Consider the following 21,677-nt stretch of genomic DNA (forward strand, 5'->3'; position numbering starts at 1 on the left):
TCAAGTTCACTCTGGTTTTTTAATTAAATGTTATTTTCATGATTTAACCCTTCAACATCGATTTATTTCGGGATTAAGCTTTTCATTTTTTTTAAGATTATTTTTATGAGTTTTGCAGGTCAACCTAAGTTAACTTAGGTGGATTAAATATTTTTCCATATCAATATTAGTTCAAAATGTCAATGCCTATACTTTTTTTAGAATCAATTTTTTTTTAAAGACACATTACCAATGCCTATATTTTAAAGTGAGATCAATATTATACACGCGAGGATAAATTTGTTTTTTCTTTGAAGTTTAAAAGTTATGTTGATTGAGGAAGTAAATTAAAAAATGACTAAACTACATAAAAGTCCTTGATAAAAGGATTGTAAAAATAACTTGATCTCACTTTATGATATTTTTGTTTGTTTAAATATAGTTTTTATTTTATTTTTTTCAGTTTTCAATATTTAGTTGATTAGAATTGAGCTTCCTATTTCATTACATTTTAAATTTTATAGAATTATCACAATATTATATTCAAGATCACGGGTTAACTATCGTTGACCTAGTCAAGCCAATGTGATGTTGTTTTAATATTTTTAAAAAAATATATTGTTCAATATGTTATCATCTCAATATTATATTTAAAAATTATTTCATTTAGTAAGTTTTTAATTTTTTATTTCCCAACGCTTTTAGATATTTTTTTAAGAATAAAAATAAATAATTTGACCACTGCGTGGTGTGAATGAAGAATCTAAATGTATAGTAAATAAGGTATGAATAACATTGCCTTTATTGAAAAGGAATAATGTAAAAAGATTAGGCTTTATTTGTTTGCTAGAAAATATTTTTGTTTTAGAAAATGGTTTTTATGAAAAGTAAATTATTTTATGATATATGGCAGTTTTATAAAAATTGAGTTGGAAAATACTTTTAGGGGTTTAGCTATATCATGGAAAATGAGTTGAAAAATAATTTATTAATATTTATTTTCAAGTTTATTAAAAGAATAAAGATCAAAGCTAACAGATAAAAAAAATTTAAAGAAATGTGAAATTGAAAAAAAATCTTTAATTTCATAAATTATTTTAAATATAACAAATAGAAATAAAAAAGAAAGGATATCAAATTTGATAGATAAAAAAATTTGAAAAGAATGAAATTGAAAAAAAAATCAATTTCATAAATTATTTCAAAAAAATTAATAGCAATTAAAAGAACGAGGACTAAATCTGATAGATAAATAATCTTAAATAAAAAAAAAATATGAGTAAAACAAATAATAACTAAAAAAATAATGACCAGAATTAATATAAAAATCAAATTAAATCAAGTTATAAGAGATGAAATTGAAAAAAATCCAAAACAAAATATATAACAGTTAAAAGATTAAGGATTAAATTTGATATGATTAATAAATAATAAGATATTTATATATTTTTGTAATTTTTAAAAAGTATTATTAGCAAAAATAAGAGAAAAATACTTTTTAAACATAAAAAAATATAGAAAATAGTTTATGAAATCACTTTCTATTAACACGCTGTTCGTTTTTGTTGTTGGACAATGCTTTGTAAAAATATTTTTTTTTTTATGTTTTCAGAATTTATATGATTTCAAAAATAAATTTTTAAAAGTTAAAAAATTATTTAAACATATTTTTAAATAAAAAATAAAAAATATTTTAAACGTGCTACTGCTCTAAACAAAAGGGACTAAAAAGAAATTCGTTAACACTAACAAGTAACACAACGTTGAAAGTTGGTTGTCACCAAACGGACAAACCGAAGTAAAAGCCCAGCCAGAATAGCTGGTGCCGAAAACCATCAATTCCACTCTCAAAAATCTAACTGCCTAGATCTACCAAAATTTCGTTTTCTTGAATCGCTCAGTTTGATCCTTCACAATGTGGCGTTCGCTTTGGCGATCCATCGATCGCTTCTCTCTGCAATACTTCAAGTAACTCCTTTTGTTTTATTCAGCTTAATTTCAATTTTATGTGGCCAATTTGGAAATGCTGTAATGTTTTTGTTATTACGAGTTCCTTTTTATCATCTTCATAATTTAGGGTTTTAGTCTATGATTGTGTTTATTAATTGTATAAGAATTTTTTTTATATATAATTTCTAGGCAAACCGGAGAATTTAGTTATTTTGTTGGGTGGTCATCTATAGTGTGTGTTTGCGCTTTTTTTTTTTGTGTAGCAAAACTGAAAGGGGTTTTTGATTTTAGAACTTACGATGACATGAATGCTTCATTTGTTATTTCCTGAGGATGCCCTTATTCCCATAGTTTATACTTGTTGTCAATTTGTTATTGATATTTGAATATGTTTTTGAATGTAGACATGTAATTAATGAATTGCAGAAGATCAAAGTTGTAGATATGCACAACAGGGTGAGTAAAATCCAATTCCTGTGTGTAATTTCTAGGTAGGAGCTGTTATCACTCAGCTTGATACACTACACTTTTATAGAGGGAGAAGTTGACTGCCGTTAACACTGGATAGAGTGCTAATAGCCCCTCCTGATTCTCGGAGATAGTTTTGTGTAATCCTTGAAATCTTTCTCTTAACATCAACTTGTCATTCTTGTTTTTCACTTCCAGGAATTAGTTGTGGATCTCCTGCAGTCTATAGTAGAGATAGTTACATATGGCGACAGACAAGATTCACAGATTTTTGAGTACGAAATTCTTGGATACATCCTTTTCTGTATCGTGTTTGATTTTGGTGATATTCAAGAGTTACTTTTTCTGGTTTCTGCAGGTGTTTTATGGAACACCAGGTTTTGGCAGAGTTTGTTCGTGTACTAAAAATTAGTAAAAATTCAAGAATTGAGGCACCGTTACTTCAGTATCTAAGTATAATGATTCAAAACATGGATAGCGAATATGCAATCTGTAAGAGCTAATTCTCATTCATTTTGTATTTCTAGAATGTGTAGCACATGACATAATTATTTGTCCATCCCTCCTCACGGTGTTTTTTTATGTTTCATGTATTCATTTCAATGATGGAGAACAGGCTTGAATTTTCTTCCTTATTGCTGAAACAAGTTTAGTGATTCATTTGGTAATTCTGTAATGCAGACTACTGTTTAAGCAATGACTATGTCAACAATATTATAACACATCCGTACAAATTTGATGGTGGAGATCTAGCTCAGTATTATATATCTTTCCTAAGGTTGTGAATCTCTCTCTCTCTTCCCCCCCCCCCCCCTCTCTCTCACACACACACAACCTCTTTAACATTGTGACTTTCATTGGCATTTTCTTAAATATTGGTTCTCTGTGGTTTGAATTTATCAATAAAAATGGTGGTACATTTTTTCTAACCCCTTTCCGTGACCTATTTTTGAAATTATTTTATTAAATCAGATCAGTGAGCAACAAAATAAATGGAGACACTCTTTGCCTTCTTGTAAAGGTTCACGGGGTAAAAGTTCGCCACCTATTCTTTCTATTTTTCATGCATTATTTGTTTCTACGGCCTCTGAGTTATGAGTGGAATGCTTCCACACAGCCATAGTGTTATCAAGCACATATTTGTTTCTTTATGAAGGCTTGAGAAAAAAAATTAAGAGGTCAAAGTCTTTCATAAGTTCCCTTTGTGTAATGTTATGCTAATTAAATCAAATTAGAAAATTGGTTTAATTAAACTACAGCTAAAATAGATTCGCTTCCCAGTCCCCTTTGTTATAATACTTGTCAGATAAGGATGCTGTGTGTGGTTGATCTGATGTTCTATGAAATATCAGGGGTCATCATTTTGATTAAATTGAAGGTTTATGATTCATTTTTTCCCCCTTTGTCATAATAAATAAATGATAGACCCAGCTCCATGGGCTGAATTCACTTAGCAGAAGAGCAGGGGTTCAAACATGCACATGTACATTTTAATTGGAACCAGAATGTATTGGAGCTACTATCAGTTTTTCCAGCACTCTTGCTTGCATGCATTCAACATTATTGTGTTTTTTCTGTGTTTTTGTACCAATAAGATTTACTTTTTTCGAGGCCTGACCTAAGTCTATCTATTATGTATTTATCCTACTGCAGGATGCTGTTGTCTCTTTCCCCCTATACAGCGAGGCTCTTAAATTTGCTCAGCACGGGGAAAAGATGATTCAGACTGCTATACGTGCATTGACTCTCAATATATATAATGGTATTTTATTATTTTCTTTGTTTCCTTATGAATGTTGAATAGATCATCGATAGCTTGCAACATTACTCTTTTAATTTTGCAGTTAGCGATGATATGGTTTATCAGTTCATAACAACTCCTCCAGTTTCAAGTTACTTCTCAGATTTGATTCATAACTTGAAAGAGCAATTTACCCATCTAGACAACCTTGTCCATGCTTTAGAGTATGTTCCCTCAATTTCTCAGGAATATTATATCATTTGAACAATCCTACTCTGTTAGCTGTTTAGAACTATCTATATGAAGAATGTTTCCCTTTTATGTAGGGAGATGGATGTTAATCAAAGAAGAAAGGAGCTACTTTTAAAAACTGAGAGAATTGTTGATGATCTGTACTACTTAAAGGATATTCTTTGTGTTGGTGAATCTCGTTTGAATAAAGTGGTCACGCAGAATGTTCTCAACTTGCTTCTCATTCCCATATTGCATCCTTTGCTTCATTCAAGGCAGAGTGATGTAAGATGTCTTTCCTCTTAATTCCTTAGGACTATTTTTTTTTTTGAATTTTATCAAACAATTTCTGATATCTTTTAAGATCATGTTTTCTTGTGTGTCAGTCTTTGTTTGCATGCTTGTGTTTCTTTAAGCCTGCAATTCATCAGAAAGCATGCTCAAATGTGCTTTCAGATTTGCAGTCTGATGAAAATACCTTAGGCAAGGAACACTTGCACAGTCTTTCTCATTATTTGTCATCTGCATTACTGCAATGAATGTTGAGGCTAAAGTCTCTTAGAAAGAACTTCCACATGTGCACATCTCCATTGCATCCTTTTTTTGGTTCACTCTTTCATGTTCCTCTCTCTGTTTCACTGATAGTCTGACTGGTTGTGGTACTTAGCTTTGCCCTCATGTGTACTCAGAATCTTGACTCTGTCTTTTCTCATTTACCTTCTATCTCTAGTAGAACCAGCTACCTACTGAACTATAAGAACCCAAATCATCGCATTGTAATCTTATGCATTGTAACTTTTCTTTTGAAGCTTTTGTGCATCAAGTAAGTAACACATTGTTTTTGTTTTAGGGTTCAAATCTATCTCCAATCACTTCTCTGTATATAGTTTCTTGTCTTATTCAAGTCATTGGTGGAAAAAGTATTGTTAACTATGTGGCTGGAGTTCTTCTATACCCTTATATGTCCTTAAGTGTGAGAGAAGCTCGGGAAGCGTGTTTGAGCAGTGCTTTTTTCAGTAATTATAATGATATGGAAAAATCATCATGTTCTACCGAGTCTGAAGGTGCTGAAAGTGTCAATGGGAGCCCTCTTCACAGGCATTTGCCAGAGTATGTATCATCTCTATCATCTTGTAAGCTTCTCTGTTGATGATACCATATGACCACAAAGGTTTACAGAAGTAACATTATATGGATTTTGCTTCACTGATGCAAATAAGAGAGAATTTTGTATAGCTAAGGGAGAGCTGTTTTATACCAAGTGTAGGTTCCAATTACCTATGTTCTCTTGCACTTGATAACTTTCAATGGGATCATTGAATCCTGGCTGATCCTACTCGAGACTAAACTTAATGGAATTTTGGCTAGATTTTAGCTTTTGGATATAAGACATTGTACAGCATGATACCTGGAAATTTAGGCTGCTCATGTAGCTGGATATGATGTCTAAGGCATGTTGGATTCACGAGCTGTGTTTGACAACTAGATGAAATAATTTTGTTCTGTATTATGATCTTTGCAATCATGTTTTCCTTTGTACTCACCACAAAAATTTTCCAATTGCAGAGGCAGAATACTGGATTTCATTTTGTCTGACAATCACAGCCTCTCACTTGCGTCTCTGTTTTTATTACTTACTTTAGCAGAAAGCAAAGGTATCTTATATTATCTGCTTCTTAAATTATGCGGACTAAAGATAGAGCATAATGGATCAACATCATTGTTTATTTGTCTTTCTGCTATTCTGTTGTGCTCTCAGATCTTGAGGATTTACTGGCTTCAATGGTTAGCCTAAGTGCAATGCAGCATGGTATGGTAAATATCAACAAAAATGGATCTTTTTTATGTTCTTTCTGGTACTAGAGATGCACATATGTGGTCCCCTTTGATTTCTGTTCTGTTTCTTCAACCTTCCCTCTCTTCAACTAATTTGTATTTAGATATTTGAAAAATTGTTTCTTTTTGTCTAGCGATGCATGATCACCATGCATAGTAACCAGTGCAGCAGAGGTGTGTCATTTGTGTGTGCTGTAGTCATGTGCGTGTGGGATGGGGGAGTACTTGAGATCACAACTTGAGTTCCTGACTAGATAAAGTGGTTTGCTACACGAATTCTGTAGTGCCATTGTTTTTTGGACATGTCTATATTAAACATTCAGTTCCAGTGAGTGTAGCTGGCATTGTGCTTTTAGGGTTCAGTGAAACTTTCATGCTTTCTGTCTTGCTATCCAATCAAACACTTACATCTACCTGGGTATTTGACTTACTGTAATGTGTTCATATTTCTCCCAGCCACCATTTGACTCTATGCATCCTTGAAAAACATTTTGGATGTGATGAATTTTTTTTTGGCTTCTGAGACAGGAAGAACAGCTCCTCATCACATAAATTACTAGAAATATGGAAGCTGGCATTGAGGTCTGATACCAACAGCAATGTTTAACCAATGAATTTAATAATTCATTGAGAAAAAGAGAGATCATTAAATTAACATGACCAGTTGTCAACAGTTTCTCTGGTCTTTAATCTATATTATTGAAAAAATCACTTTTAGAATTAATACATCTCATCTCCACAGGTAATGGAGGAAAGTATACTTGTGAAGTTTATGCCTCAGGTATATTTCCAACGTAGTGTTTCCTTAAAACTTCCATTTTAGGCCTGAATAAAATGTATGCTCTATGCTCAACACTTCCCTTTGTGCTCTCCACCTGATTAATATCTAATCATTTATAGCTTGGTGCCTTTTGACCTTTATTTTCATCATGAACTTACCATCATTGCTATCTTATTATTATTGTTGTTGTTGTTTTTTTTTTTTTTTGTTTCAAATTCTTCAGATTTTAAGTGCATTATTGAATGTTTTAGCAAGCGAACCACCAACCACTGTGCAAGTAAAGTGGCATACTGGATGGTTCTTGCGAAAGCTACTGGTTTTTCAAGGAATCAGGCTTGATGAACACAATTTCCATCTATTTAATGTAAGAAGACTGAATTACCTCAAATACATAGCAGTGTAGTATCCTTGTTTACTGTTATCCATTCTTGAATTTATTTGTGTGCTTATTGAAGGGGTAACATCCTCTGAACTTAGAGTAAGTGTTTCTTGGAGTTTCTTTATAATCATGTCTCAAACTTTCTAAAATTTTATATCTTCTAGTTCTCATTAACAGACCTCATATGAGCGGTCCTGCATATGTGTCGAGAAAGAACTTGATGGATGCTGGTTTGATCATATCATGGATGTGTTGAGAAATGAATGGGCAAGCTGTAAAACAGGTAGCTGTATGTTAATTTGACAACGGACAAGAGCTGCTTCATACAGCAGGGCTCTTATGGGATGTGATAGTCTATTTTGGTGGAACTCATTTGATCTATTTTGATGATCTATACAGCTCTTGAGGAATCATCACAATCCAAAGACCCCCTTTTCCTTCTAGAGTTCACAATCTGCCAGATCGCTGATGGTAAAATGCACTTTTGTGTTCCTTTTCTCTTTGGTTTGATTGAAAATTTTCATTTATATTTAGTTCTATCCCATGCTTAAAGGGAAAATAAAGTAATTACACATTGCAGGTGATGCAACCTCTTCCCATGTAGCTTGGCAAAGAATGGTGGATGTAGTGAAGGTTTTTTTCCATTTATTCTTATCAAATTCTTGGCAAGAGATGCTGCATTGCAACCTTTCTTCATGTTCTTGGGAATCTTTCGTGCAGCCTCTTCAAGTTCAGAGCTAGAACATTATGTTTTAGCCATGTGTTTAGCATGTTTTCCTCTGCTTTTACTCTAGATTTCTGAACTTAAATGCTTTTATGTTTGGCTTCAGTTCAGTTTTTGTCTACTCAACAGTTTTGCAAGAGAGAAATCTCTACCACAAACATCTTTTGCTTTTTTTGCTACCTTTTGCTTTCCGTTTGCCTATTGAGCCCTTTTTGACATTTTGCAAGCATTGGGAAACTGTTTACATTTCCTCATAACTGTACATTTAACATTAAATTTTCTGGGATGTTAGAGACCACATAACAATAATACATGCAGGTCTTCATTCTGCATCTTCAGTTGAAGGCTTTTATTTCCAAAGGAGAGTTTCTCGAGAAGTCCTCACTGGACTCCATAGTGGTCCTTCCCTTTGATTCTGCGAAGAACCTAGCTTCAGGTCTTTCATCTGCTAGCTTTGGGTCGGAGGTTTCCTTAGGTTGGGAGTCATTAACCTTCCACTCCCCGTTCAACATATTCTCCAACATGTCTTCATTTTTTCACTTGTGAAACATTTGCAGGCTCAGGAATCCCTTGCAGGATTGCCTTCTCAAATGCAGGAATCAGAGATATTTACCTGATACCTGTGGCAAGGGGAATATCTGGGAAATTGCTTCTTGTGGAGAAACATCCCTTCCGCAGTCAAAGAGGGGTTGTAATTGCCATTGCTCCATTGGCAGGATTGAGTGTAAGTCCAGACACTGTCAAACTTTAGTTCTGCAGGGCAAAATATTGCTGCGATGATAATGAACCTTGCATGGATGTTTAGAACTTGGTATGATTAGACTAATCAATGAAATTGCTTTGCACTGTTGCCAACCAAGGCTGGTGTTGGCCTTCTTGATTGGCTTTGGCAAATACTTGTCTCGTTGTTGAGCAAATTTCATTTAGATTATTTGCCTAGACTGCCTTCATAACGATTAAAATTTCAGTGGACTGGAGTGATGCCACTCTTTAAGAGTAAACCAGTGACAAATTGAATGCAGGATAAGCAAGATGTAAACACTTTACTAGCTTTTTTCTGAAATTTGACACAGGCAGTTGTCATGATGTTAGTTGGGTTCTGGAAAGAGCTATCTCTTCTTGGTCATGCTTCTTGTATCAGAGAGTTAAATGGTGTTAAAATACACTTTTCTAGAAAGTGTACAAGATCTTTTGTACTTTCTTAAATCTCAGTATCATCCGAAGCTCTTCCATTAATCTACAACATTTTTCAATTTCTAATTGTGCATGTTTTGCAATAAAACACATGTAGATTATTATATATGGTCTCTAACTTGGGCTTAACCTATGGATTTAATTTTGCATTTCTTTACATAGAAATTTCCTGAATATAAACCATTTATATTGTTAGGTGTTAAAATTTACATTTCAAGAGTTTAAGGGAGATGCCAAATGTACATGAACGAAGGAGATACAAAGCTTTTCTTGCGTGTTAACAACCAATTTACATCAGGGAAACTGGTTTTTGTGAGGTTTATGACTTGGACTTAGGGAAGGAGATACAAGTTTTGACAAGGAGAATCAAAACCTTGAAGTTATTTGCAATAAGTTTTGAATGAGTTGGGGTTGAAATTAGGATATCATCAGCTCCCTTAGCTTTGTTTCTTATGATAGTAGTTGAGGCAAGCTTCCTCTGAGTACTTATTTTCTATACTCTGAAAAGCATCATTATTTATTTCCTGACATCTCCTTGATAGTCTCTTACCATCTTTACCCATGTGTCAGTTATTCTCCTTTTTGTGCCATGTTTATGTTTCCATTATTAACTTCTGCATTTTGCCTGTTTTAAGATTTTTAACTTCTGAGCAAGTTAATCTGGTTACTGGTTTTAATTTCTCTGTTATCAACAATATATACTGCTCTGACTTTTTCCCCTACCTGGCAGCCAAAGATAGACGAGGATCAGCCCACATGGCTGCATCTCAGGATAAGAGAGTTTGAACCCAGAATAAATGGGGGTAAAAATAAAAGCTACAACACGAAGGAATTCATTCAAGTTGCAGATGGGCGATGGACAATCGGTTTCCCAAATGCAAAAGCTTGTGGCACTGCTCGATCGGCAATACTTGAGGAGACTAGTAAGCAGAGATCCTCTGTTAGGAACGCACTTGGTCCTCTTTTTCAGAATGATTATGGTGGAGGGTCTTCAGATCGTCAAGATGGGCGAGCTCTAGTGTGAGAGATTGTAGAAGACAGGTTAAACTAACAATCTCTCCTTCTTTCTTTTATTTCTTTCATTTTTCCTTTGTCGTTTGACTATACATGGATGATCTGGATAGCAATAATGTACAATATTCTTCTGTGTAACTATTAGACCCGAAGCTTCAGAGTCTTCTGTTCTTTGTTTGTTAAAAAGAGTATAGGGGCCACCTGATTAATGCTAGTTCTTGCGTTCTGCTTTTATTTCCTCCAAAATAGTTAATTTTTTCTTGAATTTATAATTTTTTGTACTCATAACACAGTCATTGATCTCTGTTTCTACTAGCGCATACTTTGTCTATCATTGGCATGCGTTTGCATTCGTACATCCCCCCCCCCCTCCATCCCCCCCCTCCCTCCCTCCCTCCCTCCCTCCCTCCCTCTCTCTCTCTCTCTCTCTCTCTATATATATATATATATATATATATATATATATATATCTGCTTCCATGAATATTGTGATCATGCGTGAACTGTGCTTGTTGACAATTAACCAGTGCAAAATTTATCGGGATCATTTGGATTTTAGTTTGACAGGTATTTCCAAGAAGTCAAATAGTTTAGCACGGTACTGGGCCAGTTTGCCAGTACTCCTGACCCTTTCCTGTGCATTTATCTCAAGTATACATGTATATGCGTAGAATTGGTTTGGTGACATTACTAGAAGTGGACAGTAGACTGTATCCATGTCACGGGGTTATTCCTCGGTATATAATTTACCAAATAATGTCTAAGAACCTCATGAGGTAGGAAGTAGTTTCAATCTCAAGAAATTTTGGCATTTGCGTGCTTGTGATCAAAGGGTAGGATGTTGAAATGCATTAGAAGATGAGAGAGGGAGCATATTGTAAGTGTAATATTGGAGCTGGGATGTGAAATACTATGATGTGGCTGCGGATTGTGAAAGAATTAATACCATCTTTTAATTATTTGGACGGCACTTTCAAACCCAGCTAGAAGCTCCTACCAAGTAACTCTTCCATAGAATTGTGAAACATAGTCCATTAAACTCAACCAAGGTAATAAGTTTCAGGGCCGATTATGATTCAAATGCTATAAATAGCTAGCTTTATTATTGATAAAATTCAAACCCAGCTGTCAGGTGACTAATAAAATCCCCTTCTTCCATAAAAATAGCATTAATATTGTGTAGCCCCAGTTACAGTTAGGATCTCCCTAGCTAGCCATCCTCTACATGACCGGTAATGAATCAAAGCTTCCCCTCGTTTGCTCGAGATTATGATATAAAAAGTACAGAAGCTTGGGCGAAACTACCTATCAAGAGCAACCATTGATTAATATATAGCAATAAAACCTACACCATTGGCTTCAATCTAGTGCATTGGATTTAGGCTAAACTACGAAACTAAATCTTCATCATGCCGGGCTTTCCAAGTTAATGAAACATCATTAGCTAGTCGTTTATATATATAAATATATATGGCAGATGCTAAGCATAAAGTAAGACTACGTAATATAAACATAAGATAATGCAAACTTTTAGGAAAAGGAGTGTGTGGTACGTAATTCCATCACCTTTACATTAACAAGGCTGTCATGTCAAAATTAGAGCAACTTTTTCTCCATGAAACCTTTAAAGTCTGGCCGCCTAGTAGAAAAAAAAAAACTAAACTAATAACTATGCTCTCCATCTCTCTCTCGGAGTTCTGTTCCCTGCCTTGGATATTGCTTTCATCCACATGGCCACGTATTACTCCAAAGATGCTTATTTGAAGCTTAAAAGCATAAAATGAGCGACCCTTTTGAGTAGATAATGCCATATTTTACTTTTATTAATATATGCTTTATGAGAGAGTGCTTTACTTTAAGCAAAAGAGAAAAGAAGCAAGTATAAGGGTCTCTAATGCAATGTGTTCCCTCAAGAATTAAAGGTTTCGATGGTGAAAGAAGAGAAAAGATATCGCCCTAACTTTCACTTTGACAAACTTCTTTTGGTTTGCCCAAAACGTATGTAGATTTAGCAAGAAGTAAACAGTTGTGAATGGCTTTTGTTACACTTATCATCCTTACTTTGACAAACTTCTTTTGGTTTGCCCAAAACGTATGTAGATTTAGCAAGAAGTAAACAGTTGTGAATGGCTTTTTGTTACACTTATCATCCTTTATTTAAAACAAAGTTAACTGTTATTGGCGAGGGATAGAAAGGGTTATAAGCTAGCTAGGGTGTGTTCTAAGCAACTATATATATTCCTTTCTTTCATTCAAACTCTCCTTTTATAGTATTGCCGTATGCTTTGTTGTTCAAATTATTTGGTGCGCTTTGTATGTCTTTTTAGGCCAACAAAGAGAGAAGCTTTTTGACTGGTGACCGTGAGACTCACTGAGAAAGAATAAACAGTCAGAAGTTTAGGTTATTTGTTATATATTAAGCATGGACTATTTGAGGTTCTTATACAGCTATATTCAAAAAGAAACTGGCTGTGCCTCATCATGTTCCACACAGAGATTTCATTTTTATGCATGTTAGAGCTTCTCTTTAATGGATGATTGGTTCGAAGGTTTTCAGTTTAAATCCTATTCTTGTCGTTCAAACGACAACAACAATAAAAAATTTCTTTTCATGGTTTAGTTGGAAATACCTATACATAAATTGGTGGTAGAATCTAAAAAAAGCTTTGCTTGCTAGAATATGTGACGGTACCCCCTAGTATTCCTGACCCAAGTATGGACATAATAGCTTCTAATATATTTGTTGACAAAAAGGGTAAGAAACAACAAAATATGAGAATATCTACAAGGAACCGTGTCGCATTTACAGAGGCAGTGGAATTTGAAACATTCCCAACGATGACAAACTCTTGTTATTACTCGTGTCATGTCTTGTCCTGTCAAGTGAATGGTATTTCCTTCTTGCCAGTTCCTGGCCCTATAAGCGAAACATAACGCTCTTCGATCTGTGATGGTTTGGAACTTGCTGGCTAGACTATAGTTCTTCATGGAAATGACCTTATAAAGATGCAGTACTAGTTTGCATCAGCATTACCTTTTATTATATGATTGTTATAAGTTAGATCACCCTCTCTTTCTCCTTCTGGATTTCTCAAACATTTTCTTTTTTGACCTACTTTTCTTGCAAGGAGACAATATATAGACTGAAAGTATTACCAGTACTAAACACTAATTTTCCAAGGGTATTTCTATGAAATGAAACAGGTAAAAGTCGAAGATGATTGAGGAATGAAAGGGAGATCTCTCGTTTGCCGTGTAAACAAAATATGTTTTGATTTGTTAATTTATATTTGAAATGCATGTTGTAGATATGGTGGGAGTAGTAGTGTAGCTCTCCTTTCTATGCCAAGGCACGCTAGCTAGGAGTAAGACCATACAAACCCAACTCACCCGCGCGCGCACAAGCTACGCTAATCACCAACAGAGCAGGAAAATTAACCTAAGTTCATGTACACATTAATGCCTTTATTCTAAGATTATAAAATTTGCACTTTGTGCTTGATAACCATTATAAATCTTAATCAAACACCTATTATTTGTTATTGGTTATGTCTAAACATGAGGCTCTGAGATATTCTTTTTAGCTATTCTGAATTTGTTAATTGACTCTATATTACCGAATTCATATACAACATGCATGAAGTGAATCTCGTAGTGCGCGATATATTGTTATATAATCATATAATATATAGTAAGCTAGCTAGCTAGCTAGCTAGCTAGCTAGGGCTATCTTTTTTTTTTTTTAATAGTCGAGGTCTTTTATAGTCCAAACCGACATGATATTTCAAAAATCAATTTGTTAATTTTTTGCACTTCAAATATTTCATAAAATACCATAAAATAACATCGTAAGTGCTCTTCACTGTAACCAGACTTTAACAAGAACACTCTATTGCAAAAAAAAAAAACCACTATATAGGATACGAGAGGGTGGTCCTTCAAGTCGAATTCATATTAGATTTAAAGGAAATATATATCGTCAAAAGGGAATGGACAATTAGAAGATTAAATTCAGTACTGTAAGTTGGTGTTTGATACTAGATTAAAAAAGAGAGAGTAAATGATTATAAGAAGGTAAAACTTAGTTTTTCAATGATATTTGGTATATTAATAAAATTGAAGGGTAAATTATAAATAAAAATAAAGAGGATAAAATCAAATTATTAGTAATAGTTGATGAGAGATAAATAAAAATTATTTGGTGTGAATATTGAAATAAATAAAAAAAATTGAATTATTAGCTTGTTTTCTTCCTTCACCATAAGTTGTACCATGCACAAGTTTTTTTTTTTTTAGGACAAGTACTCATGATCATTCATAGAATATTAATACACACACACACACGCTATTATGCGGACGCCATATATCTTCAAAATGGAACATTTTTTTAAGGAGGGGCGGCCGATCGCCCGTCTAGCTCCCCTCGGCTCCACCATAGGCTAAAGACGAAATGAAGAGATGTAAAAGAAATCTAACCAAACTCATCGAACATTGCCCTTGCACCCGGATGAGATCACAAGTTTTTTCCATTGATGATTTAATTTGTTCATTTTTGAATCAAAGGGGGAATCATAAAGCTCCAACTTTATGAAATAATGGAGAGAGAGAGAGAGAAGATAAAACGAGGGAATGTTTGTGTGAGTTCTAACAATCCCCATGCAATATATATATATATATATATATATATATATATATATATATATCATTAAAAGCTTCAAGTTTTGTGAATATAATTGCAAATGTGCCATAATTAAATATATTCAACTAATGGATACACTTTATTCCTTGTCTTCGAGTCCGGAAGAAAATCGTACACACTTCCCGATTCCTTCAGACACACAGTCCCCCACTCTCTTTTCAGGTCTTCGTCTTTGAAGCATGGTGAAAAAGATGTCACATTCCCTCTTTAGCCACCAATTTTCGAAGCCAATTTTTCAAGTGAAATTGAGGTGCAATTCCAAAATGCCCACCCTTTTTAATTTCTTTTTTAATGAGAGTGGCTTATTAATCAAGTCTTAAAGTACTATAAAATATGAAATCAAAGAGATGTAACTGATATATCTAATCACCGAGAATAACAAGTATTTAAAAACTGAAAATAAAGTCTAGTAAGAGTATAACAACTAATGAACTGATTAGTCTTTATAACCCTAATATTCTATTATGTTAACATGACATAGCGTATAGCTTGAATAATGTTCTTTAATCCTTAAAATCTCACGTTCCTAAAATGTAGAAAATAAACTAGGATTCTCTAGTCTAAAGTTATAGCACTTGATTGTAGAGAAAATTATAGAGAAAACTTTAATGTGTTTAGAAAAATCTTTTTTTTTTTTTTGCATAAATTCTCTTTAAAAAAAAAAACCCTACAAGATTGTTTAAACACAAGAAAAAAAAGTCATAATTAGTAAGAATTCTAACTAAATTAAAAGTCATAATCTGAATAGGAAAAACAATTACAAAAACAAGAAAAATAAAGAAAATTCAAAAATAGTACTTTCCAAGCCTAATTTGGATCTAAAAACAAAAATAGTTATCAAAGCCAGTTGATCCTATATAATTAATCCTTTATAATATTTTGATAAATTCACAGCTTTATCCAACAATCAGATAAAAAATTATGCTTGTTTTTATCAAATTATGCATTGGACTTGTATAGAACTCCTCAAAACCTAGAAAATCTTGACAAATAAAAAAGTAATACAATAAAAGAATCAGTGCCAAAAATCATGGCAAGCCTTAATTCCCTCTTAGGCTTTAATCTCTTCCATTTGAAGTGAAATTCAATTTGAATTTATTTGAAAATACAAATTTATTTTTTGAATTATATTAGTCAACATTAATTCATATAGTACACATAAATAGTTGTTGCTTAAAGGATTTTTCTATATCTATAAACTAGCCTTTATATAATGCATAAGTGAGTCTATATTATGATTACATGAGATTAAATTGCCATATGGCATAACATAACTAGTCATCATAAAAATAAATAAACATAAGAAAATGTAATTATATACAGTAAATACTCTAACATGCCTCTTTAAGTTAAACATAGATAGGAAATGTTAATCTTGTCTCGAAGGTTAGTGGAACATGCAATAAAAAGATATTTAGGTAAAATATCAACAACCTAGTTCTCAATACAAATGTATCGAATGAAGAAAGTATCATGTGAAGCTTTCTAAAATATAAAATAAAAATCAATATCCAAGTGCTTTGTATGAGCATGATAAATAGGATTAAAGGTGGAACAAGTGGTACTCATATTGCTATAAAACAATACTAGTGGAGAAGAAGTGACAACCCCTGGATCACAAAAAAAAAAAAAGATTCCAAAGATAAACCACGTCAACCATAATAGATGAAACAATATGATATTCAACCTAAGTGTTGGACTGAGAGATAATATGTTACTTGCTAAAGGACCAAGAAACTGAAGTGTCGACATAATATATGACTGAGTTGGTGGTGAATCAATAAGTATTTTTTGGGTAGTCAACCTAATCAGTATTGGAATAAACTATGAGAAAGAATGAAGAAGATGAAACAAAAAAAGATAAGCTATACTTGAGAGTGCTATCAATATATTGCAAAATTCGCTTTGCAAATTTAAAATGAATTGTAGTATGAGCACTAAGGGCTAAGAAAGATTAAATTTCAACAGGATTCAATCAAAACCTAGAAAGCCTTTCGTTCAAAGTTAAGCAAGTTTTTTTGGTCAACACTAATTCAATCCGAGATCTTGGAATCAAAGATATAAAGCTAAAAAGAGGGTCAAAAAAGGATCTTTTATGTATAGACTTGTATAATCTTGAATGTTATTAGTTTGGCGTGTAGAACAAATAATACAATACAAGCAAAAGTTTCTAGATTCATGGAGATACAAAAGAACATATAAGTTATTGTGTTTGCATATCCATCATTTGAGTCTACAATAGTTATTCCACCAATTGCATATCTAATTTGATTTATGAATGAATATCCAAGTATACTTTTCATGCTTGTTAATTGAGTAATAACAATGAAATTTCCCACTATTAAGCTTAGAATAACTAGGATTTCTATAATACTCTATCCAAGAGTTATCAATATTTATCAAATATATTCCTGTTTTATAGAAGGCTATTAGATTAAATGATAAATGCATTGTTGAGAAAAAAATAGCTTTTCACGGATGAAATGAAATTTGGATTCATGTAACAAAGGAAATATTTCCCATTTCTTAGCCTTAAAGATATATAGCCATGCAAATAAAATTAAATGGAACATAATTGACTAGGTGGTAGATTAAAATATAAAACTTAAACCTTAAGTCCTAAATCTAAACCTAAACCTTGAGCTCTAAGGTAATGAACTGGTTATGCTAAATGACAATAATCATCATCCTAAATCATTGTACTGAAGGTAAGATGCATTGCTACTCTTGTCTTTCATTTCTAATAGTCTATTATGCTTAATCTACCAATGGTCTATTTATATGAATGATAATGAGTGTATTGCAATAAGTTAAACCCTAAGATGTTTATTTTTTCCTCTCCTAATTATTATCTTTCGATAACAACTATTGAATTGAATTGTCTATAATTGGTTACTCGTGATAATGACATGTGACTAATAGTTTACTAAGTCATACCAATGAATAATCAATGGACTTATATTGGATTTCTTGAACCCAACCTAGATCCCAGGAAGGGTGTATGAATAATGCCTTGTTAAGGTTCATTATTCCTATAGTACCTAAGATTCACTCATAGTATTTGCTAAATGAATGAAGATTGTATGCTCCAGTCCTCTCCAAGCAATGACCATCATGAGCTCATCCACTTGAAATAGGATCTAGTGATATGAAAGTCTATTATAATCTAAGTTTTGATGAATAACCTTTTTGGGGTTCACTTATCTTTAAGATGTGTTATTTAAAAATCATCTTCTTTTAATTTAATTTTTATTAGTTTCCCCTCATGAGTTGTGTATACACCGATGTTATAACTTATATATGTATAATCATAGTAAGTGGATAACTGATTATCATCAATATTTGAGATTTTTTAAGAGGCCAATACCCCCAATCTCTTGGTGAATATTGGACTTTTTCTAGTTCTAAGACTTGTTTTTAAAATTAAAGAAATAGGTTACTCATCTTAATATCTAAAGCAATGCTCCATGTTAAGTCTGTTTACCTTAAGGCCCTGTTTGTTTGCAGGAAAGTGGTTTTCTTAGAAAGTGAATTCCTGAAAAGTGAATTACTTTCCGATGTTTGGTAGTGTTATGGAAAATGAACTGGAAAACACTTTCCAGCGTTTGGTTATGTTATGGAAAATGAATTGGAAAATAATGTGTAGATTAATTTTAACTTTAATCGATTTAAACAAAGAAGAAATGTTTTAAGTGGAGCCCATATAAATTTTTCATACCTGCAGCATGGGCTGAATGTCCTATCCACTTTCATCTGCCCTGAATTTTGATTGACCTATAAAAATAAAAAAAACACATTTGCAGATAAAAGCAGCATGGGCTGTCATAGTCGCTGCCCCCACCAAATTAATCCCTTACAGTCGTTACTGGTCAGTGCACGTTTTGAAAAAAGGAAAGTGTTTTCCTTAGAATAAGGAAAGGAAAACACTTTCCTAGCATGAAGGCTTTTTTTTTCTTTGACTGGAATTCAGTTTCATTTGACAAATTTTCCTTATGTTTACCAAATATGAAAAAGTGGGGAAAATGGTTTCCAGAAAAATGAATTTCTAGAAACAAACAAGACCAAAATACCAAAAGTTGATAACAAAGATATTTTGGATATGATTTTTAAAAACAAAGATGGATTGTTTTGAAAAATTTTGAATGTCAACCTATTTGGTTTTTTAGGATGGGCCAAAACTCGACAAGCCTTGTAAACTTGTTTCAAGGTCCAACATGCATGAATGAGTGACTTTGATACGATTGAAACTCAGAGCAAACAAACTAGAAAAATGGTAATGTTCTTATGCAAATTCCATTTTTAAACAAAAGCTTAATGTAGTACGTAACAATATATAGATGATCAAAGACTCATCAAATACAATATGAGAAAAAACTATCAAAGGGTCCCAACCAAAACATAGTTTTTTAAATGAAAGAAAATAATTTGTAAAACACAACACTTGAGAAATGCATAAATCTTTTAAAAGATGTACTTTGGTTGGTTTATACTGATTTTAAAGAACATGAAAAAGGACTATACCAAATCTATAATATAGGAAATATCAACAAAAAAAAAACCATGCATAAGTTTCTCCATAATTGCACACAGTTAAAGTCCAACAAAGGATAAACAAACACAAAACAACCTTTACAAGTAGTATAAAATTCTAGGATACTTCCCATCCTCTATTTTTTAATGTCAATAGATTTTATCATTTAGCAATTTTTTATACCAAGTAACTATCAAAGCTAGCATATATCTAATCCTAAGATTCCAATTTTATAAGCTTATAAAAGTGAATGAAACCATCTGTACCAAAATAGTAACTTAGAATAATTTAGAATCCAACCCCATAGTTCAAAAGTTTATCAACATTCTCTGTTAACAGTTATAGTGATGTCTTTGAGTTTCATATACATAGACAATTGCATATTGTAATATTAATGATATTTTAAGATTTATGAACACAAACAACTTCATATCACAATAGGACTTACAGATAATTACATATCACAAAAAGAATTATTACAAACATCTAAACTAAGGAAATATACCTAAGCTAGATGACAATCAGAGGTTAAATTAAACCGAACTATAAACTAGGACCCCTTGGTTTCTTGTTTTGAAAACTGAATTTCTTAATTTTCCACACTAAAATATTCAAGACTATCTCACCCAAAAATCTCATAGTCACAAAGATCTAATCTTTCACTTTTCAAAATTAGTTTTTCCTATATTTTTCTTTAAGGATCCGTATCTCTTACTGTTCTCTTCTGACTCTTATTCTAACCATGGCTCCCCTCACCCCCCCCAAAACCACAGTCTAATTATAATGAGGATGGGGACCATCTCAACTTGGGAGTCTTAGAAAAAAACATAGCCATAGAATTATCAATAACCAAATCTAATTATTCACAAAGTAAAGACAAGAAAAAGACATACAAAGCTAGTTATGGTAGTATAAGAGCAAAACACTCTCGGTCAATACCAAAATGTAGCGATAAAATCACAAGGATACTAGAACCAAAAATAGATGCACAACCCAAATATTCTCTCAATATAAGAAAAAATAATACCAAATCCTAGACGAGATGGTTTTTAAATTGATCAAGGTGACACCTAAAATTAGCAAAACAACACTGGTTATGAGACTACGTTTGAGAGAAGATAAGAGGTACAATTAGGGTTTGAAATTGTTTTTTTACTAGAAGAAGACACAATTATATATGAGCTACCAAAACAAAATAAATGCAAATATAGACTAAAATGTAATTTTTCTTGAATTCAGGAGTAAAATTATAATTTTACAAAATTATAGACTAAACTATAATTATCTCATCTTCAATCTCAACATATATTTCCCAAAATGCAATGCTAGTTTCCTCTACACATATCTTTCATATTTTCTTTCTAATATTAAAGTTCTTTAAATACATATTAATTTATTCATACTCTATTTTAATTCATATCCATACACATATATTATTCCATATATGAATCAATTCAAACAAAACCATATACATATCAATCAACATCACATAAACCCTAAATTTTCAACAAACTTATGTAAAGGAAAGAACCTATAACTATACTATATAACAAGATAGAAGAAACCTTGCTCAAATATAAGGGATAATATGATTGATTTGTAAGCTATAATTTGTGTAGAAATATGCAGTTGAGAGAAGGGAAAGAGCATGCATAAGAAAAATGGGGAAATGAAGAAAAAAGTTGTTGGATATTTGTGTATGTATTAAGGTTTTTGGGCTAAACTAATGGACTAACAAATGGGCTTTAGTTATTGGGCCATCAACTTAACATAGTATCTGGTCCTTAAAGTAAAGGCTTTTGCTCTGTTTCATTTTTAATTTGAATTTATTAAATATTTTTATGACTATATCAACAAGCGCTCTTTCTTTACAACTCTTTATGATTTTTTATTAAACTTTATACATTTTTCTTTTCTCTGCATGCTTTTGAAAAAGGATTACAAAAAATCCCCTATGATAATGCATGAGTGGTGTGTCCTTATATTTTTTTAATATGCCCATGTTAATAAAAGATATTTTGTTAATGATTTATGTAGTAACCAATACTCTGAAAAAAGATCTTGGTTCTTCAGAAATTTTCAAAAAGAAGATTAGAAATACAAAAAAATAATTATGATTTTGTTGCATTACATAAAATACAAATCTTGTTG

At 32.4% G+C, this 21,677-nt stretch overlaps 1 protein-coding gene across 4 annotated transcripts; it reads left to right on the forward strand.

The window, feature by feature from the left end:
* Positions 1–1,726: 1,726 nt before the first annotated feature.
* Positions 1,727–10,529, forward strand: LOC133689262 (protein TRANSPARENT TESTA 9-like). Of its 4 annotated transcripts, none has more exons than XM_062109064.1 (20): positions 1,727–1,947; positions 2,334–2,385; positions 2,596–2,672; positions 2,756–2,889; positions 3,079–3,175; positions 3,370–3,427; positions 4,051–4,159; positions 4,242–4,362; positions 4,465–4,654; positions 5,220–5,479; positions 5,936–6,024; positions 6,129–6,184; positions 6,948–6,986; positions 7,210–7,350; positions 7,543–7,648; positions 7,765–7,836; positions 7,946–7,998; positions 8,408–8,564; positions 8,647–8,813; positions 10,014–10,529. In XM_062109064.1, exons 1-20 carry the CDS (start codon positions 1,895–1,897, stop codon positions 10,305–10,307), a joined length of 2,325 nt encoding a protein of 774 aa, XP_061965048.1. In that variant the 5' UTR covers positions 1,727–1,894; the 3' UTR covers positions 10,308–10,529. The 4 variants fall into 4 exon arrangements, with proteins under 4 accessions (XP_061965048.1, XP_061965051.1, XP_061965049.1 ...); XM_062109067.1 differs by having other exon boundaries at positions 8,408–8,525; XM_062109065.1 differs by having other exon boundaries at positions 7,970–7,998.
* The last annotated feature ends 11,148 nt before the right edge of the window (positions 10,530–21,677 follow it).

Source organism: Populus nigra, chromosome 3, assembly GCF_951802175.1.
Source record: "Populus nigra chromosome 3, ddPopNigr1.1, whole genome shotgun sequence".
Taxonomy (NCBI): Eukaryota; Viridiplantae; Streptophyta; class Magnoliopsida; order Malpighiales; family Salicaceae; genus Populus; species Populus nigra.